This window comes from Anoplopoma fimbria, chromosome 8, assembly GCF_027596085.1.
Source record: "Anoplopoma fimbria isolate UVic2021 breed Golden Eagle Sablefish chromosome 8, Afim_UVic_2022, whole genome shotgun sequence".
Taxonomy (NCBI): domain Eukaryota; kingdom Metazoa; phylum Chordata; class Actinopteri; order Perciformes; family Anoplopomatidae; genus Anoplopoma; species Anoplopoma fimbria.
Genome location: NC_072456.1, coordinates 23,470,104 through 23,496,052, shown reverse-complemented (window position 1 = coordinate 23,496,052; position 25,949 = coordinate 23,470,104). Strand labels below are relative to the sequence as shown.

The window sequence follows — 25,949 nt, the reverse complement described above, 5'->3', positions numbered from 1 at the left end:
TAAGTGGGATTAGCTAAATAAACTTAGCTACCATTCTTCAGCATAAAGTGTTTATTCTTTGAATTGTTGGTTTTTCTTTATTTTTTTTTTTATTTTTTTTTCTACATTGTAGATTAATATTGAAGACATCCAAACTATGAAGGAACACATATGGAATTATGTGGTAAACAAACAAATGCTCAACAAACCAGAATGTTTTATATTTTAGATTCTTCAAAGTAGTTGAATGAGAAGGTGAGTCCAAACTTTTGACTGGTACTGTATATATATAAATATAAATATATATATAGATATATATAAATATATATGTTTATATCTATATATATATAGATATAGATATATATATAAAGGCTATTCTTTAAATTTAGCTCATTAAAAAGTTGTCTTGTCCCTGTTTTGTTTTTACTCTCCCTTCCTATATATAAAAAAATATATATATATATAGTACCAATCAAAAGTTTGGACACACCTTCTAATTCAATGGTTTTTCTTTATTTAAAAAAAAAAAAATTCTACATTGTAGATTAATATTGATATAAATATATATATAGGCTACTCTTTAAATTTAGCTCATTAAAAAGTTGTCTTGTCCCTGATTTTGTTTTTACTCTCCCTTCCTATATATAAAGAAAATTATATATATACAGTACCAAACAAGTCATTGAATGAGAAGGTGTGTCCAAACTTTTGACTGGTACTGCACATATATATATAAATAAAATATATATATATAAGTACCAAACAAGTCGTTGAATGAGAAGGTGTTTTTGACTCCAAATATATAAAAAATATATATATATATATAGTACCAAACAAGTCATTGAATGAAAGTTGTCTTGTCCAAATTTTGTGTTTACCAAACTTCCTATATATATAAAAAATATATATATATATACCAATCAAAAGTTTGGATATTCATATATATATACATTGTAGATTAATATTGGTATAAATATATATATATATATACATATATATAAATATATATATAGGCTACTCTTTAAATTCAACTCATTAAATAGTTGTTTTTACTCTCCCTTCCTATATATAAAAATAATATATATATATACAGTACCAAACAAGTCGTTGAATGAGAAGGTGTGTCCAAACTTTTGACTGGTACTGCACATATATATATATATATATATATATATATATATATATATATATATATATAGGCTACTCTTTAAATTTAGCTCATTAAAAAGTTGTCTTGTCCCCGTTTTTGTTTTTACTCTCCCTTCCTATATATAAAAAAATATATATATATACAGTACCAAACAAGTCGTTGAATGAGAAGGTGTGTCCAAACTTTTGACTGGTACTGCACATATATATATATAAAATATATATATATATAAATATATATATAGGCTACTCTTTAAATTCAACTCATTAAATAGTTGGTATTACTCTCCCTTCCTATGTATAAAAATATATATATATATACAGTACCAGTCAAAAGTTTGGACACACCTTCTAATTCAATGTTTTTTTTTCTTTCTTTCTTTACACATATGGAATTATGTGGTAAAGAAACTAATGCTCAACAAACCAGAATATGTTTTATATTTTAGATTCTTCAAAGTAGTTGAATGAGAAGGTGTGTCCAAACTTTTGACTGATACTGCACATATATATATATATATATATATATATATATATATATATATATATATATATATATATATATATATATATATATATATATATATATATATATACAGTACCAAACAAGTCGTTGAATGAGAAGGTGTGTCCAAACTTTTGACTGGTACTGCACACATATATATATATATATATATATATATATATATATATATATATATATACAGTACCAAACAAGTAGTTGAATGAGAAGGTGTCCAAACTTTTTGACTGGTACTGCACATATATATATATATATATATATATATATATATATATATATATATATATATATATATAGGCTACTCTCTAAATTCAGCTCATTAAATAGTTATTTTTACTCTCCCTTCCTATATTTCCATCTACTTCCAGCATTTCCCCTTTCTGTCTCATCAGAACTTTTTTTCCGAGCCGTGTGTGAACGCAGCATGACGCCGCCCGCGGTGCGTCGCTACGTTCTGCTCCGGAGCGGCCGCGGACAGAGGAGAGGGGATCCCCGGGATTCTTTTTTTCACACCGCTCAACACTAAACACCAAACATCGGGAAAATCCACGAAAAGGGGGGAAAACTCGGTCAAGCTCCTCCTAGACTTCGTAAGTCAACATTTCACGGTATCAAACCAACGAATGCAATAGTGTAAAAATATTAATTAAATCAATTAAAATGACCACGAGAGATGAGTGAAGTTTCTCTTTCGGCGTTAGCATTAGCATTAGCATTAGCTCGGCTACACGCTAAAAAAAAAAAAAAAAAAAAAAAAAAGTCAACAAACTTCCCCCCCGGCAAACTTATATTTTAAGGGGATGCACCATTATTTTAACATGATGTAATTAGTACTTATATTAGCTCTTAATACAGCTACAAACCCCAGTGATTAAAACAGTGGTGTTTGTAATGAACGCGTGATTTATTTGTGGATACATTCAGGGAGTTAGCATTAGCTTTAGCGTTAGCTTTAGCGTTAGCTTTAGCGTTAGCATGCTAGCACTAGCGGCTCTGCTGGAGAGATGAGGGTCGGGCTCATTGTCTGTCGTGTGTCGCTATTCTGGAAGCCATCTGAAGCTTAAATCTCCCAGTGTCCCACACTCACATGTACAGGACTGTGTGTGTGTGTGTGTGTGTGTGTGTGTGTGTGTGTGTGTGTGTGTGTGTGTCCCACCCACGTGTTCAGGGAGAAACAAACTTTATTTTTGTTTTGTTTCTTTTATGACCACAATTAGTCCTGTTAGCTCGCCGTAGTTAGCCACACACGGACAGATGGACAAGTTGTTGTTGGCAAGTTAACATTAGCATGGGGCTAGCTTGTTGTTGTTGTTGTTGTTAATGTTGTTAATAGAGAGGGGGGTATTTTTTTTTTGGGGGGGGGGAGTGAGATCAGGGGGCATTATAACAGTTATAATCACCACTTTATTATGATTATTAATCTTTTTGTTTGTTGTTGTGGAGGTGTAATGGTGGACTGTGTGTGTGTGTGTGTGTGTGTGTGTGTGTGTGTGTGTGTGTCCAGTGTCCAGCCATCACACAACCTACACATCTACTGTGCTTTTACACCAGAATACCAATGTTTACAACATGTGTGTGTATGTAAATGAGGTGTCTTGCTCTACACCCACTATACTGTTCATTTCCGGTTGAAGGCATGCATTTAAAGGGCATGCGTGTCATATGATACTTTCATGTTTATTGTGAGATATATATATATATGAATTCAGTTTATTTTATATAGCCCAGAATCACAAATTACAAATGTGCCTCAGAGGGCTTTTACAATCTGTACATTACAGTCATTTAGCAGATGCTTTTATCCAAAGCGACCTACAATAAGTGTATTCAACATAGGTATTCAAGAGAACTGCTAGTTACCAGAAGTCATAAGTGCATCTCCTTTCTTAAACAAGCATCTAAGAGCATAAACCAGAGCACATGTGACATCCTCTGTCCCAGAACCCTCACATTCACAGGAAAAACTCTCCTATAAAAAAACAATCCCTTTAATAGGGAGAAACCTATGGGAGAGAGACAGAGGAGGGATCATTCTCCCAGGACAGAAAGCAATAGATGTCATGTGTACAGAATGAACAGCATAACAGAGATACAACACATTCAATGTATATGACCTATCTGAATTGTAATGACTCATTATGGTGATTCTTTTTTTTATAGTCAGTCTGAGCATCTACAGCAGGCTAGCTATGCACCTGGGATCATGTTGTTGTTGTTGTTGTTGCTTCAAGTCAGTTTTCTATTCACCTGTCTTTGAGGTGTGTTTAGGATGACACACACAGGAGTGTTTATGTCCCTACCTCTGCTGCACAAGTGCCCCCCCTTTTCAGAGCAAGTGGACAGTTGGCACCCTTGGCTGGTGATGGGGGACACATGTCACTTTGCATTTTATGATGGGCCTTGGATTAGCCCGAGGACGGGTGCCTCTTATGAAAAAGCCTCCTGCGAGTGATCCGAGCGGACAGCCATGACTTGAGATCCGCTCTTTATTCTGCTGTATCAAGACTGAAACGTTTGGATAATACATCTGTATTTTCCATCTCCCACTAGGTGTTTTTTTTGCTCGTGTCCCACAGACTCAAAGGCACCTTGCTCGTTGTTGCCATTGTTAAGTTTATTATGCTTGTATTATATATTTATTTATCAAATTCGTAGATCCTTCCTTCTGGAATTTAATCTAGCAGCAAGAGTTTTTGACAGTTTTGCTGAGTTACAATTTGTGCAGCTCTGTCCATATGTTGAGCACCGGTTATAAATGTGAAGTATGTAGTGTGTATATATATATAGTATATAGTAATGTTAGTTTTCGAAATATTTAGATTTATTCACAACGTTGTGTTTTGTTATCACAATTTAAATACAATTTATGAATTTGACAGATAAAATTCTGTCCTATTCTAATAATACTCCACAGTAATTGTAATTGTTTCCATCCAGGTCTGTCTGTGGTGTTGTAATAATCTTATCTGTGTAGCTCACTGTGGGAGACATTTTTAGCACAGCAGTTAAGGTAGCCCAGTCATCATGAAAGTGTGAACAGGAAATGCTGGGGTAACCACAAAGTCTCTCTAAAATCGACCAGCTATTGTCGATGATAGTCGAGAGACCGTAGTTCTTGTTCTTTAGTTTTTAAGATCCTAATAAAGATGTAGTGGTGTCCTCAGGGAAATAGTGATTTAGGATTCTTAGGTTCATTGAAACGGTGGAAATGACTTGTTGTGAATCAAAAAGATGCAAAGGTGAAATATGCTGCTGCAAGCGAAAAATGACCCCTTGTCGAGTAGACGGTGGTTCAGGTTGTACTTTTGCTTTAGTTTTGTGACGGTTGTCTTGTTTACTGAATGCTGCACTGAGCTAATTTCCTAGCACCATATTGAATTACTCACTTTTCCTAAAGGTTTGAAAGTGACAGACATGAGAGAGAGAGAGAGAGAGAGAGCTCTTCAGCTTGTGCTATTCTTGTGGGACAAAAACAAACAGAGGGTTAGAGAGATGCAGTGGCTTTCGGAAGGTTTTACAATATCCTCGTTGACTTCTGTTTGACTCTGGGGACAGACGGTAACCCTTTTATTTTGAAAGCAGAGAGCACAGGATGTTTAAGGAGATCAGACAGGTATGAAGAGGCGTGCCCGTTTACAATCTTCTAACTCTGTCAGTTTCGCCATCTGTTGCATCAAATGCCAGAGGACAGGAGTAGTTTCGTCGGCCACAGTGTCCCACCCAAAAGGCCTCGGGGCGATTCATGGAGCTGGAGGGAAGCACTTCTCCCAGGTTTGGCTGACTGAACGGTTTCTTGTTTATCCTGTTGGACTTCATATTGACTCAAGCATGCGTGTTTACTGTATGACCAACCTGTCTGAGACACTGAGAGGCATGTGTGGAGTGATGAGTTGAATATTTTCATTAATGATTCTAACCATATCAAATTGTAGGTTCACTACAAACCAACATATTTGAGTTAAAACCATCTTCTAGCCTCCACGATACGCCCCCTCGATACTTTTCAACTCGACAGTAGCTTTGCTATTTGTGTGTCAAATGCCTAATGAAATCCCCCCCCCCCTGTTTCAGACTGAACACGCATCAATGTGGAAGACTTCTGGTATTCTTTCTGTAAATATCCACCTGTTGACCAGCTGGCACATATGGCTTACAATGAATTGGCCCTTGAATAAATAGTAAGCAGTGGTATTTGAGATTGCCCCGCATACTTAGCTCTACCTTGCCTGTAGAGGCACAGTTTTCATGAGGAGTGGGATAAAAACATTTTTTAAACAACGTGTAGTGTATGAGAAGACTACACAGAGAAAAAAAGTGACAGGTGAAAAAAGAGAATGCGCTAAATTCTCAGTTTTCATTTCACAGTGGTTAATAGAGTAGAAAAGGCATCGGACAAAAACAGAACTCAGCATGTACAAAAATCACCAGGCCAGCTGCCACAAGTATTTTTTGGCAGGTATTGGGCGCTCTCTCTCCCTCCCAGCACAAGAAGCTGGTTTACAATGTTTTCCCATCCTGACATATTTAATCAACACTTAAATGCATAAAAGATATGCGTAGCTGTATGGCATATTCATTCAACACATAGGCTACAGTAACATGCATTACCAGGGGCTAACCTAAGCCACTAAACAGCCACATACTTGTCTCTGTCTGACTGGGCACTTCTCCAGCTATATATTTTTTAAATTCTGATTCCACTATAATTATTGTGTCACAGCCCACATGAACAGTATTGCCCAAAAATACATCTGATCTGATGTAAAACAAACTAATTTGCATGTTGTTGAATATACATTTCTTTATTTTTTTATTTGCCTGTAACAATTGCTTCCACCGTGTTGCCAGTGCTGACATGGCAACTCTCAGTGCAGCAAACAAGCAGATGGACAACTTGTATACATGCAGCATCAAGGCATCTCTCCAAGAGGGGACAAACGGCCCTGCCCGACTCGGTGCCACGCGGCTGTTTTGTGTGGATCGTGTGCACGTGTATCCGTGCACTGTCATGCCTGACCTCAAAGTCATCAAAACAAGGGTTAACTACACTGACTTACCCCAGGTTATGATTAGCAAAGTAATCGGTTTCTTGAGTAGAAAGTGTTCAGCAGTAGACACAGATCGTGTTTGTAAAATCACAGCTATAGACCCTTTTTTACAGTTTGTAAGCAATGATGACGTTCCTCGGCGTACGCACTCAGTTTGTCATGGAAGTACGCTGGAGTGCAATAGCTTGTCAAGCTACGCAATTGCCACCAAAGATCGTGAATGCACGCTAAACAAATTGGCTTTCCAGATCTGTGTCTGCTCCGTGCACGTCTTTGTAAAATCAGTCAATCAGTTTTTAAATGCATATTCGTATAAAAGTTACTACGAACAACCACGGACCCATTTGGCTGAGAGTCACCACTCGTTGAACATAACAGTTTGATGCTGGTGAAAGTTTTAAATTCAACGTTTAAAGCTTGCTAAGTCTTGTGGATGGCTGTGCAAAAAAAATGCTGGTTTCGTTTCCCAACTTGTACGCACATGTTTTCGATGACGTCATCTGTAAAATGGTGTATTGTTGTGCGTTAGACCGGGCCAGGGCGAAGAATCGGGTGAAGTTTATAGTGTCAGGCGAGATGAACAACGGTAAAAAAAAAATGTCCTGGAATAGTAGTCTTTGAGCCAAGGTGCTGTGAGGTGTTCAACAAACTTTATTGATTGTTGTCCGCCACGTTACTCTACGTAGGAAAAGTCATTCCCACTGCCCCAAATCAGTTGAGTCCATAGTCGGTTTCATATCATGCAGCCTTTGGAGGAAATGACTTCGGTTACAAATTGGGTTTGATTTCTTTTTTTTTTTTGGTGTCCATATTTTAGACCAGCAGGAGGATGATGGCTGGTATCATTTGTTTTACGCTTCTAAGAAATGCTTTGGACCTTCAGTTACTGTTTCTTGTTGCACCTGAAGCAGTTCAAATAAGTGGAAGTTTGGGGCTTGAAAGTGAAACTTGAGATCTGAAATGTCACTGTAAAAAAAGTTTGTGGTTTCTTCCTTGATAAAGAACAGCAAACCAAAGAATATTCAGATTAAACAGATATGTGGAGTTAGCACTGTGCAGGACTTTAAAAAATAAATGCAGCAACCGATTTTCTGGTAACTTGGGAGGCAAATTGTAATAGTATCCTCTGATTCATTTGGCATGCAGTTAACACGCCAATCATAATTTTGTTTGAATGGAACCTCTTCTCCTGGCATGTGCTCCTGCTGGTCTTTTATAAGTGACTTATTTTCTTTTTAAATGTGCGGTGAATAGAATGAATACCGAATGTGAAGAGTTGTTCTTTTGGATTTCAATAAGTGAAGAAGAACTTTAAAATGCAGGAATTGTGTTCAAGAACATATTAATGTAATTACACAGACATGACATCATCGTTACGTGTGGTAACAAGTACATCAGACACTCAACAACCACACCCAATGAGGGTTTTGGGTTTGACCTTAAAAAAAAGGTTCAACTTGTGCCAAAGATTCTCTTTTATTCCTGGTTAAATAGCATTATTGTTTCTTCAATGAATGTGGGTGAATCCTCCAATAGACGTAGGACATGGATCATAGTTTTTAACAGGTGCAAGCATTAGTGATGCTGGTTTAAAAAAAAAAAAGGCTTGCTAGTTTGAACAGTTATCACTATTTGGCATTGATTATCATGGCGGCGCTTCTTAATAAGGGCGACGGGATCCCAGTCATGATCAAGATGATTTGAAATGAAAGACTAGAAACTGGTACAGGTGACTGTATGAAGGATGAAAAGTGCTTGTTTTTCTGGGAGGGGCTTAGGACAGAGACAGGTGAGCTGCAGGGGACAAACTTAATTTTCAATTTTTTTTACTTTATTTTTCCGTTTGCATAAAAATGCCTACTCTGGCATACCATAGGAATTACAATATGCTGAAAGATTATTATGGAATTTTTGGGCAATAGTGCCAAAAATAGACCTGTCTACCTGAGCTTTAATTTGCAGCAAGTAAATATTAAATTACTACTAGTCTGTGCTCCTGAAATGTTTGTGTTTTTTTGATGAATTTCACATATCTGAAGTCTAAACAGAAGGTTTTTTTCTCTGCATTTGAACAATTACTGAAGAGGATCTCCTGAAAGTAATGATTTCCAACTTAAATCAAGTATATGTGGAATGCGGCCCACATTACCCAGTTGTGTTCTTCTATGATCCTATGGCTCCTAGTTGTCCTGTCTGGTAAACAGTATCCTTGCACCCTTATAAGCTCTTTTTTTCTTTTTTTTTTTCTCTCTTCCTACTCTGTTCACTTCCTGTTACCATCCATTTCTGAGAATTGTAATCTGATAGCAGTGTGCCAGTGTCCTGGCCCTCCAGTGTGCCTGTGGGTACGGGCTTCTGGTTTTATGGGATTATGGAGTAACCATTTGGAAGCAATTTGGTTGAAATTGGAGATTATCCCTGTCTAGGGTTTTTTGAAAACATTTTGCCCTTCCTTTTTATTATAGCTAGTAAACATCTGTGGTCGACAATGAATCCAGTGATTTGAGGCTGGAAACTACTAGGGACGGTTGACTTGGGATTTTAAGGTGCTTAAGAACGTCATAATCTAGACATACTTTATGTCATTTGATGGTCAGGAAATTATAATCCGTTCAATTACTGGAAATACCACCAAAGGATTGTATGCAGTGCACACGTTTGTCTATGCAGGCTTGCCAAACTCCTGCAGAGATGTCGGAACGATGTGTCCTTTTTTTATTTGTGCGTTATTTCTAAGGCCATGCAACATCCTTTCTGAATGCCATGTGACCCAAACAGCTGTTTATGTCTTTTACTTGCACACACGAAACAGAAACATTCTGAGTTAACTGGAACTGGCTTTGGCAGCGCTCCAGTTAAAGACTGTAAGCTGCCGATCAGCTGTCACAGCCCCGTAGCATGCTAGTCAGTTGGCCCAGTTGGTACTGGACCACGTTGGGAATATTTGGGGTTAATTTACGACGTCATGTGTCAATTTGGGGAACGAGACACAAAAAGCCTGGACGGCATGTTCTTGTCCGCACAGTTCTCCTCTCACTGCAGATTCAGACCGGGCCAAAGTAAAAACTAACTATAAGAGTGATTACCACTGCTTATATGCTACCGTAGATGATATGGAGTTACAATGTGCATTTTACTAAGTTGTGTTCTGTCTGCAAACTGCAGTTCAGGAATTATCATCGGCCTTTAAAATTACAGACATTTATGATATATATTTGTTATTGACAGTACACCAGGATCCGAGTGCCTGGCTGTTACTGTTACAGTAAGAATTATGGCCAATAAACCATTGTTGAACGTTAACATTTTCAAAATAAATGGGGGGAAAAAGTTTTCGGTTACAAATTTTGCTTTCCCCGTTGCACCTGAAACCGAACCGTGACCCCGACTCGAGGGACAAACCGAACCGTGAATTTTGTGCAACGCTCCACCTCTAGTTGGTTCTCGATGTTACAACGGTACGTTAACAAGTAGATCTGTGTTTTCTAAAAAACACAACCATAGCCACACACTTTTAATGTGGCTGTATGGTCACGCATTCCTGAGTGCTCGCGTACAAAAGCCTCGTTTGCACTTCCTGGACTGCTGTTGTCGTTGTCACGTTGCTGAGGGAGAATCCAGGTGGAGACATGCGCACACATACATACACTCTGTGTGGCTCGGGCTCTGGCTCTGGCTCTCTCTCGCTCACTCACACACACACACACACACACACACACACACACACACACACACACACACACACACACACACACACACACACACACACACACACACACACACACACACACAGAGAGGCAGCCTGGCAGATTCAGGGTTAAAGGCTTCCATTTTGTTAGGTAACACCCTAATGGTCTGATCTGTCAGTGGCGTTAAAATGGCAGGGGCTTAACCCTTGGCGTTCGGGACACAACCAGTAGGAGCACACACACACACACACACACACACACACACACACACACACACACACACACACACACACACACACTGGCCGAGCCTACAACAGAACAACTGAGGAGGAGGAGGAAGAGTGTTTGAGGCAGGGAGGGGTAAAGGGAAGGACGAAGGAGCGAGCAAGTGAGCGAGAGAGAAGACAAGGAAGAGTATTTTTCACTTGGGTACAGTTAGATTATGGCTCAGCTAACGACATGCGCTCGGCACCCTTCAACCCTCCCCCAACTATGGCACCACCTCAGCTGGGTCCCTGCCCCCACTCCTAGTTTTTGGTGAGCGCAGATTAGCATAGGTAGTCAGATTTTATTTATCTTCTAATTAGACGATATCCCAGAGGGGGAAAAAAAGCTTTGCTCTGTGATAGCCTGAAATGATTTTGTAATTGAAAAACATGTTTTATAAGTAGGATACGACGTAATCAAAGCAGTAGAAGTAACCTTTTTATGGCGATGAGTGGTAAATAATCACACCGAATTAAAAAAAACAAAAAACATTGCCTTTTCTTATATGCTAGTAGACAAATTGGCAGTTAGAGCTAATTCAATATTACAACGGGCCAGTTTCCCTTAGCCACACAAGAAAAAAAGGCGTTGTCGCTCTGCTCTCTTTTATTGGGCAATAATAATCCATACTTGTATTGCTTTTTTATTGGACAACATAATTGTTGTTTCCCCTGTCAGTGAACCCCAAGGACGCAGTTGAATGCAGTTTTTTTTTCTTCAAAATGGCTGTTAATGTGTTGGCTGGCTGGGTCCGGTCCCAGTGGGGAGATCATTACAGGGTTGGAGATGAGAGGCTAGCGTTCTACCTCGAGGGGATGAGCCTCCGCCATTGATCTGCTCTCTATGAACTACCGGACACAATGCAATAAAACCTGTAGTGTCAGAAGAGGTCACAAGATTTCCATTTTCTTTCAGGCAAGTGCATCTTATCCTTCTGCGCTACACACTTTGGGGTTGGGAGATTTCTCTGCGTACACCTTTATTTTAAAAAGACCTAATGTTAACATATACAGCCTCGAAATGTATTAAGTGTATTGATTTTGACGCAGGCCTGCTTTGAGGCGGTTACTGTGTAGGAAATGAAACGGCTTGGTACAAACCTGAAGTATTTCATTTGAATGGGCAGTAGAAACCCCCCTCCATCTTTTTTGTTTTGATGTAAAGTCTGCTTTGCCCTTAGGCCTTATTGTTCTGAAGAAAAGGAGAGGGACATGCATGTACTCCTCCTCCAAAGTCTCCTGAGAGGAACAGACAGAGATCACTAATCACTCGCTGCCTTCTCCTACTCCCTCTTTCTCATCCTCTCGCCATTTTGGTTGCTTTTGTAATGTGGTAATTGCATTTGTATGTCGACGGGATGAATCTTGATTAGGTGGCAACCACTTTTTAACATAAAAAAAAAAATAGGGACAGCAAACACCAAAACGTGCACCCCAAATAGATATTTTGTTTTTAAACATTTGTTGCATTAGTGATTATTTAACAACCGGAACCAGACAATGCTGGACGTCCTGTAATATTTACTCATCAATATCAAAAACAAATGTGAAAATGTATCCTGATGAACCCAAACAAAGTGTGCCGCCATCTTTGAGCTGGATGGAAAAAGCATGCACAACATTCACATGACATCACATTTTCATTATTAAGATGACATTCAACTGCATAGCCTCTTATTTACTCCAAACATAAGGTGACTAAAAAATGGCAACCATATTTTCAGTTTCAGCAACCAAAAACTGATTTCCTGGTTTCCTGCCTGGCAACCCCGGTTAAAAGTTATTGTTGAACGCCCATCCGTGGAGAATATTTGTTCAATGCGTCACCAACATTATGCAGATTCTTTTGCTGATGCATCCACTCAAGAGTTCAGCCTTTTTGAACTCGAGGTGCTTGAATATCCTCCCTAAAACTGGAAGCAGATAAGATGTGACGCACATACAAAAATCAACAGGAAATGATTACCGTGTCTGTCGGGAGAAAATCATTTATGAACCTAATGCCAAAGTGAGTTGGCATTTTTATTTTTTTTATTCCTGTTATCTGACCCCTGGCCTCAGGTGCTTGGGCCATGCGTATCGTGTAAATCAAAGAACCGTAATGTGACGAGGCTGGCAGGTTTGATGGTATGAAATGGATACCGGAGTGGAACTCTGATCAACTGTTGTGGACATTAACAGGCAGCACTGCTACTCTGAGTGCTTGAGTGCCGGGCAGCAAGGTTTGGGTTAGCTGTAGCTCCCGGTGGACTTCCTGACGGACAAGTCTGACTTGTTTGTGAGATTGTATTGTCGGTTTCTTACGGTTTTACATGCAGGATGGATGGATGGATGGAACTGGCAGGAATGCAACTAGCACTGATTAAGGATCTTTTTTTCTCAGCTGATTGCCTGGCCATAGAATACAAATTCCTGATGTTTTAATTTCAATCAAATTTGGTTTATGTAAGCTTGAACTGTAACTTCACCCCCAGGTCTGAGCCTAAATCCACCCACTGCATTAAAAAGCTTGGATGCGAAACCACAACCACTTCCTTTTGACACACAATGACGGCTATAGTAGCTCGTATTAAAGCAATATGGCCCTGCGGCACTGAATCGGATGGATTTACAGTTTAACAGACCAGAGAGTCTCAGATAACCTGGAGGTTTGTGAAGGACCTCCTGTCACACAACAAGGCCTTCAGGGCTCTTTTTATAGAAATCAAGGCGCTGAATAAAAAATAAAAAAAATTCTCTAAAGGCCCAGTGAGATGAAGTGTGATGCAACAATAAGAAGAACTGGTACACACACACACACACACACACACACACACACACACACACACACACACACACACACACACACACACACATCTCCCTGGGTCAGACTCAAGTGTGCACATAGCGCTCATAATCACAACCTATACATGCACAACAATTTCGTTTGGTTTCCACCCGCGTTGCTTAGCAGCAGTGCATTCAGCACATGAATCGTCAGGGGCCGTGATTCCATCCATCTCTTCTGGGACAAAAGGAAAGCCACGTGTCTCCAGACCTGAAACTAGCAACCGCAGCCGTCCTAGTAACGTGCAGATCTGATCGCCGTCCCGAAGGGGTTACAGCCGTTTAGTGCCCGACACGGTTCACTGCCACACCGTTAGCAGCGCAGCCTCTTTTTTTCCCCCCACAATCTTACAGGGTGAAGTGTGGTTTCTAGAGCAGTGTGTGTGTGTATACGGGTATGCAGACGTAACCACCCGCCGTCATCTCTATCGGATAGATAGCCTTTGTGTCCAGGGATGGTACAGCAGGGCACATCTGTCCTTGTTGTGACCCAGAGGAGAGAGAGCGTTTTATGCTCCATGCGCTCATAAGCAAACACAGACCTGAATGTTGTGTGGTGTCTTTATTTTGGATGTTTTTAGAATTGGCATCTCTTAGCTCAACATCTTGCAATTTGTCAGGGAGGCCTGTGTCTTATCTCAAGAACTTGACTGAATTCACAGATGTGTACTGTTGGAACAAACCGCTACCTTAGTGCAGACAGCAAGTTGCAGAAATTGCTGAAAAGCAGTTTCATTTTCCCATCTTGCTTTGCAGTTGTCTCTCGATGCTTTGCTCTACAGACGACGGTGGTGAGAGTTGTTGTATACACTAGATCCTTATGACCTTTCTTTTGGCTTTTTAATTTATAGATTGGCTTTTATGTGATGTCGTCGTTTTATTGGTTCATTTTCATTTGGTCTTGGTATTTTATCTTATATTTGTTTACTATACTTTACCATTATCACTTGATTTTATTTTTTATTTATTTTATTTATTTTATTTATTTTATTTATTTTATTTATTTTATTTATTTTATTTATTTTTTTATTTATTTTGTTTATTTTGTTTGTTTATTTGATTGTCACTTGTTATTTCATTTTGTTTCTTATGCACTGTCTTGCTGGCTGGTCTGTCAAAGCACTTTGTAAACCTTGTTTTTAAAAGGTGCTATATAAATAAAGTTATTATTATTATTATTATAAGCCTTAAAAGATGGCAGAAAAAAAAAACTCTAGATACATTTTTTTTTAAGAAGGCTAAATATCATTTAAGGTGGGTGTCAAGATTGTTATGCCCGTCAGCGGCTGCTGACTCCTGATTGCAACAGAAGTTAGTCATGCCAGTCGTACGTCCGCCCCCATGTTCTCTGGAAGACATTTTGGAATGTCCGACAATGACGGCGTCCTCTTCTCCTCCTCCTTTCCTCTCGGAATGGGATGTGCCTACGGCCTCCCCCGTCTCCCTCCCTCCCTTCTGCCACTCTGTCTCTCCAGGGGTTAAACCTGGAGCCTTCTCTCAATCGGAGACCAGTCTGAACCAGTTTGTCGGTTGAAGCGCTTTATGTTTCTCATGGAATCCTGGGATAAGGTCATGTGGCGCTGTGATGATGTCACGTGGGACGAAGAAGACCTTGAGTCAGCTCTCTGAATCATGATGCACAACGTGGTGTATGTGTACATTTGCCTTTTTTTTTTTCGGGCCGGATCATCACCCAGGCTACAATATGAGATTTTTATTTTTTGTGCGCTCATCTTAATGCGAAAATGTTTCTACGCATCACATTTTTATAACCGTTATAAAATGGTTATTCAGGAGAGTCAGCCTGTCCCATATTGAGTGCCTGTCCTACATCGGTTGGCTTTGTGCGAGTGCTATTTTTTTCTGCTGTGTAATAGGTTTTACCCAGAAATCCAAGTGGGTCTCTCTATCCTCTGCTGTTACTGTACTGAGTGAGATTTGGGTCAGCATCTGGGGCGCTGGTAGTGGCATGTCCACGTACATGAATCCAAAAACAATACTGTTTTAAGGAGGATTATTTCCCGAGGTTACTTGAAATAGATGGACTGACTAGACGGGATTGTTTTGTAAATCCAGTGGATGTCTGGGTGAAACAAACACATTTTGGACGTCTCTTTCTTCAAGAAGTACTACCCTGAGCCTTCCACTTAGCACTTATTGTATTCGTATTAGTTTGTTGCACTTATTGTATTCGTATTAGTTTGTTTCTGTACTTTTGCTCTGGTTTATGCTCTTAGACGCTTGTTTAAGAAAGGAGATGCACTTATGACTTCTGGTGACTAGTAGTTCTCTTGAATACCTATGTTGAATACACTTATTGTAAGTCGCTTTGCTGTAATGTAATGTCTTTATTTTCATTCTTTAACGGTGGCGCTGCTTCTACTTCACATTTCATATAATCACACAACCGTGAAGGTTCGGTTACGCAACCTTAGTCCCTCGGTTTAATATGATGGCAATGGGTGGAATAAAATGTGATCCGAAAGTACTTGAAATGGGAAGACCGTTATATTCACATTAAATATTAGGTGTTGATCTGTCTGTCCATTTTAAACCCTTTTAAATGGCATCTTCACCGGTGTGATGTCGTAGATGTCTTTTTAGCTTCCTCAGTCACTCTGTAGCTTTGTAGCAGTTTCTCTATTGCTCAATGGACGCTCCACATTGTGTACAGCAGACACAGTAGGTCCTTATCTTACCTCAGCCAGATTAACCTCTGGCAGAGTCTCAATGGCGGAAACTCTGACAGAGTGTGGAAGGAAGACACACAGCTGACAACCTCCCAGCTAAACTGAGTGATGCGGTGCAGACTTATTGGGAAAGTGGCTGCATGTGTTCACGACTATTCACATCGGGGCTGCTAACACAAATTAGCATTACCTGCTCTACTGATGTCTAGATGAAGAGACCGTGGAAGATGGGTGTTTTCTTCGTGAAGTGAAAGTTAAAACTGTATCTAATTTATTGCCTTCTTGACCTTTTTGTAATAGCACAACATTTACATATCACTATACGGTTGTTATGGAAACACACTTCATTGGTAAAAGGCAAGAGGCGGATCTACGAGAGGATATGACACCCGACACTCGTTAAAACCTGCACAGAAGTGTAAAGCATAAAAAATTAATATTCAGTTTCAGAGTCGCCCTGGTGAAAACAACACTTTTTGCACACGTTACTATAACATCGACTATAATGAAGCTGTGTTTTCCTACAGTAATGGTGAACCTAAATCTATATCTATCTGCCATCCAAACCGGTGCCCTGCTGTCTAGTTTGAATCCATGCATAGCCCCAACTTGTTTGTTTCCAGTCTTCATAATCGTGTTTACACAGTCTGTAACTGTATCCAACCGTCCTCCCTCTCTCTCCAGGGTGAGAGCAGCCATGTCAGAGGAGGCCGTGCGTCAAACGCGCAGCCAGAAGCGGGCTCTGGAGAAGGACCATGGCGCTCCCCCGGAGCCCCTGGAGGACATGGACAGCAAACGGGTAAAGCTGGAGAAAGGCGACGGAGACGCGGCTCCCATGGACGTTGAAGGATCCGGAGCCGAGGGCGCCAAGCTGAAGAGCGAGCACGCCGCAAAGGTGACCGCAAGCATCCTGAAAGCCGGGGAGGTGAAGGCCACCATCAAGGTGGAGGTGCAGACCGGAGACGAACCCGTCGACATGAGCAAATCCAAAAGGTGAGAGGAGGGAAGAGATCACAGGGTTTGACTGAGTCACCGAGATGTTTTGGTGCTTTTGAACTCTTCACATCAGCAGTGATTCACAGTGAGCTTGTTGCTCTTAAGGAACATAATCGTTGCTCAGTTTACGTTCTACTGTCACAGGAATTAGTCTGTGAACAACACTGAAAGGAATGCTGTAACCTTAAAGCGTTGCATCTATTCCTGTACGCTGGGCTGCAGAGTCTGAGGCCCACAATACACACAATAAAAACCCTTTGTAAGTATTTCCAGCTGGTAAAAATACACAATCATTTCCTCACTGAATGGTGTATATCCGTAAGGGGTATAAGATGCAAAGAGTGGTTTGCTGCTGTTCTTCTGTTTGGTTATGCTTAACTGATGTTCCATCATACGGGTTAAAAGGGGATGTGAGTGGCGAGCAGGACAAAATTAAGTCTGTTTGAAAACTTCTTAAGGATTATTTATGTGCTGCACGCCTTAGATTTCACGCTTGCACGCACACTGCACGGTTGGGTCGTAGAGACGCGTCTACGGGAGTTTCGGGTTTCTCTCTCAACTTTGCACCAGCAAGTGGTCTTGACAGGAGCCGTACAGGAAGTCGCTGTGTGGTCGTCGGCAGCCTGACCCCATTTTGAAAAAAAGTTTGAGGCCCCCGGGCTCCATTTTACTTCCACAGCGGCACCTGAACTCTGCCACACGCTTCACACAAAATGAAGGCTACGTGTCACAAACTGGTTCCAACTGGCCGTTGCCATGGTTTCCACATTGGAAGGAGCAGTTGGAGGAAGGAGGGGGGGAGGTGAGAGGTGGGATAGTCACATGACCACGCAGAGAAATGCCTGATGTCACGTGACGTGTTTGGTAGGGCCGATAGATGCACACTCTGATGTGATTGCAGTCAAAGTGGAAACAGAGAGGGTGATTCAGCTCCGGGTGTGTCGGCCCCCTTTGTGCTGTCACCTTTGACCCCGGTTCAACCCTCAGCATGTGTTTGAGTGCTTACTCACTGCAGAGGTGATTCACTTATTGTTGTTTGCAGAAGACTCGGTTTTTTGAGCGCACATTTTGTAAAACCGTCAACACAATCTAAGGCAAAGCCAATTTGCATAATTGGGTTTGAATAGGTTCATGTGTAAAAAGAGTCACTTAGCAGAAGCCTTACTTCCTTTCCTTCTATGGTAGTTTGCATGCTTTGTATACATTGAAATAAATACGTCAAGGTTTGAATACTCTTTTGCAGGCCTGTTGGCTTATTTATAGCCCGGCTATTTCATTGAAGAGGCTTACGTAGTTTAAAAATATCTCCCAAGTGTGGCGTTGCATTTTGAAACGGAGAATACCACTGCACCTCCATAACGACTGATTCAGCAGATCCTACAGCGGGGTCAGTGGGAAGCTGGTGATTGGGGAAGGCCGAGGCCTGCAGAAATTCTGGACGTTACGTAACCGAGCCGCTGTGTGTTGTGATGCTTGTGTAAGCCGTTCTATAGAGGCCACCATCACAAGCTAGTCCCTGTCGTTTTTCCGGCAGAGGAGGCCAAGCCAGTCGAAGCACTGGGACGCCTCCCGAGTTTTTGTGCTGGTGAAAGATGACAAAGCTCTTCATTCCTCTCTGATGCTGCTCGTGTCTGACTAAGTTTCTCATGTCATATGGAAGGAATGTAAACAGGAGGACCGGGGAGGCAAACAAATTGCTGCCTGTTCAGGCTTCAGCGCTTTCTGAATTTGAATGAAGTGAGAGATGTTCAGATACCATGTTTTTTTTATGGTATCGGGAACATGTCTTTTTGTTTAGCCACGCTGGATTTTGATGCCGAGGTTAACTGGCTCTCCTCCTGCCGATTTCAACATGGATTTGATGTTCACAATGTAGCTTCTTCTGGGGAAAAATAGGATTCACTAGAGTGTCAACCACAAGTGTATAGTACTTGTTTGCACATATGCAGTGCGGATCAGGTAGCGAGGGACACGAGTTGTTCCTGCGTAGTGTAAACGACATGATAAATGATATGATAACGTGATAATACAACTCTAAAAGGAACGTATCAAGGATGTACGTTCCAGGAAGTGGCAGTGTTGGTGGGTTTGGTTGTGTTCTAAGCAGCTGGGCGAATTTAAAAAGACAGTAACGGTTTGTTGCTGTTTGTGTTGCGATTGCTCACGCTGCTAAACATGGTTAAGGGCATATAGTTGACCTTTTTTTTTTTTTTTTTTTTTTTTTTAACCAAACGTGCAATCTGTGTTGAGGCGAGCTGTTGTGAGGAAGGAGAGGCTCGCAGAGAAATGTGTCAGGAGCGTGCAAAAAGTGCCAAAGAACCGAGTCGGTGAGTTGGAGTATAAAAGATGAACAAGTAAGCAAGGATGGGGGAGGGGTGTGTGTGTGTGTGTGAAGTAGTGACTGACTGAGTGAGTGACTGAGTGAGAGAGAGAGAGAGTGTACACAATAGGTTGGCTCCTGGCCATGTATTCCCCTCCCCCCCCCCCCTCACTGTCACCCTCTCCAGTGTCTCCGGCGAACCTCCGCTCTGCTCAGCTTGTGACTCTGGTTGTCGGCAGCTGGGAGGGAGGGCCGAGCCGAGGCCCAGGCTGTGCCGATCGGGCTAGGCCACAGGCCTCACCGCGGAGGTAGGGGAGGGGTGAGGCCCTGTCTGGGTGGTAAACCGGGCCTAAGCTCACAAGCCCCGAAGCCTCACGCTCGACAGCGCCCAAAACAATTATATAACTTGACTGCATGTTTGCATGCATAACTTCACATTATGGCCCAAACCTCTACTTCTTCAATTCTGTCATATATCACCCACTCTACCTTACCTCATCCTCCACTCAGTTCTCCTGACCACTCACATTTCTATTTTTCTTACACACCGACCCAAACGACCTGACGGGATCCCCGACCGTGATGGAGGTAGATTTATTCCTCCGCCACGGCCCACGAGCTGTAAAATTACAACCACCCTTTACCTCTAATCTCCACACCTCCCCAGATTGATGCACACATAGCTCGCCACTAGTCGCCCTTTGTTCTCCTGAGTCCTCAGGAAAAGCCACGTAACATTTTATCAAAAAGCTTTAAGCATTTTTCGTCCTGTAAAAACAAAAATGCATTTAAGTTGCCCCTTGTTTGCGTGTTGTTGGTGACTGACTTTGCCGTGTCTGTTGGAGGCCAGAGAGAGCCGGATGTTTGTTTGTTGGCGTTACCTTTGGCTGGAGATAATGGGCTGTAGCGATCTTCCCCCGCCGCCATTACTCCATTATTGATCTCTTGGTTCTTGTCTTCTTGTGTGTCCCAGTACACATTTGCACCACACCAGGGACGATGGAGTCGTTATTATATACTGCCATCTACTGGATGTGAGACAAAACCACAAGTTGGTTGCAGTTCATGGTAACTGCAGTATTTCCGGACTGAAATAGAAAAAGCAATGTTAAATGATGAAACACATCCTCAATGTAGTTGTTTTCTCCCCTCAGTGACGTTAAGAGTGACCGGCAGCCACAGTCGCCAGATGACGTGATTGTGTTGTCGGACAATGAGCCATCCAGTCCTCTCATGAATGGCCACTGCTTCACCAAGACTGACACCGATAAACTTATGGTGAGAAAACAGCGTTTAGACTCTGCATTCGACACAGTATTATTGTACGTGTATGGTCTGCTAAGTCTGCTATTTTTATCTGGTGTCTTTTAGAAGAGTTCTCCTGAGGAGAGGGAGCGCATCATCAAACAGCTGAAGGAGGAATTGAGACTCCAAGAGGCCAAACTGGTGCTGCTCAAGAAGCTACGACAGAGCCAGATCCAGAAGGAGAGCAATGTGCAGAAGGTAAAAAAAACAAACAGAAGATGAGAGTTTGTCTTTTACATATTGTAGGACTTGATGGATGCATCAGCAGGTTTTATGAACAAATGACTGCTATTAATAAAGCAAGACATTTTTTCAAATACATGTAACTTTTTGTACTAATGCCTTGTCTTGTTTCTGTCTAGTCGAGCGGCTCTGTAGCCACTCCCCCTCCTCTGGTGAGAGGTAGCATCACATCAAGCAAAGGACCCCTCCAGGTAGTTACCACATTTTGATAGATCCTCCTGCCACAGCTTGTATCGAAAAGCCTGGCGTGATACACGATACAATTCCACCTTGTACCTCGTACAAAGTGGAATGCCGAGCAACACAAGTGCAGGGTTGTTCTTTCAGAGGCTTTCGCATCAATCAAAATCAAAAGCTCGATGTTAAAAAGAAGCTTTTTTTTTTTTTTTTTGTGTTGCGTTTACAGGTGACAGGTCGAAGCTCAGGCACGGTGATCCCTCCCCCGTTGGTGCGGGGCGGGCAACACATGCCGTCCAAACACAACTCTCAGATTGTGATGCCGCCGCTGGTCAGAGGGGCACAGGTCAGTGTGAGGGGCTCTGAAAACGCCCACATTTGAAGTGTACTCATCTGAAAAAGTTTAGGTGTGAAGAGCTCTTTGTTAACCTCCTACTTTGCCTCTGTGTCTGTCCTCCCATCAGCCTATCGCAGTGACTCCCCAGCAGATAGCCAGTCTACGGCAGCAGCAGCATCAGCACAGCGGTTCAGGACCCCCGCCGCTCCTGCTGGCTCCCAGGGCTTCTGTGCCCAATGTCCAGATCCAGGGCCAGAGGATCATTCAGCAGGGACTCATCCGGGTGGCTAACGTGGCCAACAGTAATATCATGGTCAACATCCCTCAGGTGAAGATGCAAACCTACAAACATAACGCACTCATCTGGAGAAAGGTTTGCATAATAAACAATAGGAACATGTTCCTTTTCACTCTATTGCTAGGCTGTTAGCTCTCATGCATATGGTTAGCCATAACAGTGAGATCATCATAGGGTTGGGAAATATGGAAATTCCCCTCCTGACTATTTTGTTCTAAGAAAAATGATAGACAAAATGATCATCGAAAAACGCTCTGAAGACAGAGACGCACATAGATATGAATATCCAGGACTGGAAGTGCATATGTGGCAAAGTGTCTTTTTACACTGACTGCCAGTGTTTTGGTAAATGCTGTCCAAAGGAAAAAAAAAAAAGTTTAATGAAATCTTAAGTAAAGAGGTAAAAATAAAAACACCAAAGTATGGTTTTACATGTTCTACTACCTTGTCATTTGCAGGTTCCTTCATCATTTCAAGTGTTGATTGGAAAAATAAATGTTTAGTTCTCTGTCTGATTGTGAGTTTTAAGATGAGAGCAGAGATTTGTGTCTTTTTTTATTGCACAGTTTACTAATCACTTGGTCATTGTTCTCTGTCTTTCCTTTGTCGTTTGGTTTAAACCCAAATAAGTGCGTTTGCATCATTTTTGCTAACGAGAGCGGACAACTTTCCCGCTGGAGTTAGGGTTACCTAGGTCTCTACCAAACAGTTTGAAGCTTCCTTCATAACGTTGACATTCATTATTATAACCTACTGCGACATTGTTTGCAAAAGACTTCTCATCATCTCTCTAACACACAGACAGCAAGAAACACAGGGCTTTGTCCTCGTCTCTATAATTATCTTAGTCAAAAAGTAAAAATGTAATGAAAAAGGGTTCAATCTTGATTGTTGCTGTTTAAAAAAAACTACATATTCACTTTAGTCAAAACCTGTTTACTCTCCCACAAACACCTGTGTTAACGGGGCTGCCTAGCAGAATTCTAACAGCACCATAAATTACATTTATTAAACCACAATAACCCAAAATTAGCTAGTATGTTTTGATACACAACAACAATGCGGTGAAGCAAAGAGAAAGCAAGAGAAAAAGAGCGAGACTGAAAGTAGCGCAAATTCATAAAAGCTTTTGCATAAATGAATATCAATCTGTGAGAGAGGACCGTTACCGTGGTCGACCAATATCCTGTTGAATGTGGATCCGAGCCTGGATCCTCATGTGAAGCCTCTGCCTCAGGAGTCGTTGCTGAAGTGGTTTCTGTTGTGTTTGTGTCCAGGCCTCTCCAACCAGCCTCAAAGGCTCTTCATTGTCGCCCAACTCCAACATCAATGATTCCCCCGCCAGCCGGCAGGCGGCTGCCAAGCTGGCTCTACGCAAGCAGCTGGAGAAGACGCTGCTGGAGATCCCTCCACCTAAACCTCCCGCTCCGGAGTTCAACTTCCTGCCTTCAGCAGCCAATAATGAATTCATCTACTTGTTGGGGCTGGAGGAGGTGGTGCAAAAGCTTCTGGAGATGCACGGCAGGGGTGTGTAGATCTTTGTACTTTACAATAGTAGATATGGTGTAATATTCATGTTTACGTCGTGTCTAAAGAAGCTCTCTGTTTTCCTAACAGGTAATCTGGGCCCAGCTGCTGCCATTGCCAGCTCCATTCCCAAAGAGCCATACACCTGCGCCCAGTGTAAGACAGACTTTACCTCCCGCTGGAGAAAGGAGAAGGCCGGGACCATCCTCTGTGACCAATGCATGTCGTCCAATCAGAAGAAGGCCCTGAAGGCCGAGCACACCAACCGGCTGAAGGCGGCCTTTGTGAAGGCGCTCCAACAGGAGCAGGAGATCGAGCAGCGTATCCTCCAGCAGGCGGCGGCCTCTTCGTCTTCCTCCACCGTCTCTAAATCCACCTCCTCTTCCTCAATGTCCAAGAGTGAGGTGCTGGTGTCCCAGCAGTACAAGCACGTCAGGGCTGCCATGCAGCACAGATCTGTGTCTGCACACCACTCCGTTAAGCAGGTCAGCGTTTGCCTTTCGGTTGTGTTGTCGATGGACCAACGCTGGGTTGAAAAGTTTAGAAGCATTTGCATGTTAATTAACCCAACGCACTTTGTCTCTCCGCACAGAGTCATATGTCACACAACATCCAGTCGATGAGCGCTCGCAGCATGGCCCACTCGTTCACCTCCTCCTCTCAGCTGCAGAGCGCGATGGCGGCGGCGGCGCTGGGCAGCAGGGCGGGAAAGCACGCCGCGGCACGCCCGCTGCAGCAGGGGGGGAAGGTCAGCGCCGGCAGCAGCAACCAGGGCAACGTGGCCGCCTGGAGGAAGCAGACCGGAGGAAACCCAGGTAGAGATCAGAGCGAGGACGCTCTCGCTTTCTGCTCCTCTTTGGGGAAATCCTCGCTTGTAAGGAGGAGGATCCCTCTCTGGCACTGTCGCTCTCTTTCCTACAATCTTTGCTCTTTAATTGTAGAATTAATGCATCGTTGACATTTTCTTTTCTATCCTCAAATAGAATTTAAATAAGTCATTCAAAACATCAAAATATTTCTTGCTCAATGCCAACTCCTTCTTCCTTTTTTTCCCATCTTCCTTCTCAATTCATCTTATATTTCATCATAGAATAAATGTCAAACAGCTGGACCTCCACTTCATTGACCCCCGATGTGTTTTTTTCCTGACAGGTGTGACCATGGCCTACGTGAACCCCAGCCTGTCTGCCCATAAGACCACCTCTGCTGTCGAGCGCCAGCGAGAGTACCTGCTGGACATGATTCCCTCCCGTTCGATCTCCCAAGCAGCCAACACATGGAAATAATGCAATCTTACCCCTCCCCCCACCCCCACCCCCCACCCCACTACTGACATCATAACTATTACCCCCTCTTAATATCAATAACAGCCATTCTCATGATCACTCTAATCCTTTCTACGGACTCTGGCTCTGGGAGAATCAGCCTAGTTTTTTTGGGGGGTTTTTGTTTTTGTTCCTTCAGCTCTTCCTCAGATATTTCTGCCCCCCGAGTCCTTCAAGTGGAGTTGTGCTGCGACAGCTCGAGATTCTGAGATTCAGAAGAAGGAATATAAATCCGGGTACCTTTTTTGTGAGGGTTGGGGTTTACACGGGATTGTACAATTTTACGAACTTCTCCGGCGATGTGGCCTCTCCCTCCCTCCCTCCCTCCCTCCCTCCCTCCCTGTGAACTGGTTGAACTGGTGTTCCACCAACAATAACCCCCGAGCTCCCCTGCCTCTGGATTAGGCTGGGGAAAAACAAGATGAATAATCGCCATTACACACATTGAAATCTTCGCCTTACGTCCTTCCCCTCTCCAGTCTGAGCCGGTCAGACTCAGTCGCCGTGTGGCGGCCGGAACCGAACTTAACTGAAGACCTCGCCCACGGGGGATTGTGGTTGAGCTTTCGAGGACCATCCACGAAATAATAACTGCTTCAGCTTTGCAAAAACGAATAAAATGGAGAGAGAAAAAAAAAGAAAAGGACTTAAAATGATCTCTATCTGCACACAGACTTCCTCTTCTCTCTAACCCGCGGCGTGTACAGTAGAGGAGTCCATGTGTGTTGGATCATTTTGTATGGCTGAATGTTAGGATTTTTTTGTCTTTTCATCTGTAAGTCATATACTGTGTTTGGAATATTGTGCTCCCTGATTACTTTGGAAGTGGCCTCTTGTCGAGGTCTGAATTTACAGGCTAATGTTACTGTTGAGGTGGTTTTACATCTGCTGGGTTCCATGTCGTGGCCTACTTTTAAATACTTTGTTTTTTCTAAGATGAAGAGGAAGAGTAAAGATTAAGGTTTCACTAACTCATGTAAAGACACACAGGAGCGTATGTTTGGAGGACTATTCGTATTGAATATTGTAAAAATAAAAAAAAAAAAAAAAAAAAAAAAATAAAGAAGAGAAAAAAAAAAGAAAAGTACAAAAAAAAAAACTTCCAAAGAACTAGTGGAGCCCAAATGGAATCCCTTCTGCTAGAAGGTGTCTAGTTTATTTGAACCCTCTCTGGATATGAATATCTGGTGTGGGGGGGGGGGGGGGGGGGGGTGTAAGGAATGTCATATTTTTGACATTGTTTTTTTTTTT

The 25,949-nt window shown here is 42.1% G+C and overlaps 1 protein-coding gene across 1 annotated transcript; it reads left to right on the top strand.

Moving 5' to 3' along the window:
* The first annotated feature begins 2,041 nt into the window (after positions 1 to 2,041).
* gatad2ab (GATA zinc finger domain containing 2Ab) lies at positions 2,042 to 25,029 on the top strand. Its single transcript, XM_054602338.1, has 11 exons — positions 2,042 to 2,241; positions 16,855 to 17,163; positions 20,641 to 20,764; positions 20,858 to 20,989; positions 21,154 to 21,225; positions 21,441 to 21,557; positions 21,676 to 21,876; positions 23,124 to 23,373; positions 23,464 to 23,858; positions 23,966 to 24,188; positions 24,526 to 25,029. The coding sequence occupies exons 2-11, from the start codon at positions 16,868 to 16,870 to the stop codon at positions 24,657 to 24,659; spliced, it is 1,944 nt and encodes a 647-aa protein (XP_054458313.1). The 5' UTR covers positions 2,042 to 2,241; positions 16,855 to 16,867; the 3' UTR covers positions 24,660 to 25,029.
* The last annotated feature ends 920 nt before the right edge of the window (positions 25,030 to 25,949 follow it).

Bases quoted from the DNA above. Each gene is read 5' to 3' on its own strand.
- gatad2ab (XM_054602338.1), top strand. From the start codon at position 16,868: ATGTCAGAGGAGGCCGTGCGTCAAACGCGCAGCCAGAAGCGGGCTCTG. The intron at 20,765-20,857 runs GTGAGAAAACAG...GGTGTCTTTTAG, and splicing joins CTGACACCGATAAACTTATG to AAGAGTTCTCCTGAGGAGAG. The intron at 21,877-23,123 runs GTGAAGATGCAA...GTTTGTGTCCAG, and splicing joins TCATGGTCAACATCCCTCAG to GCCTCTCCAACCAGCCTCAA.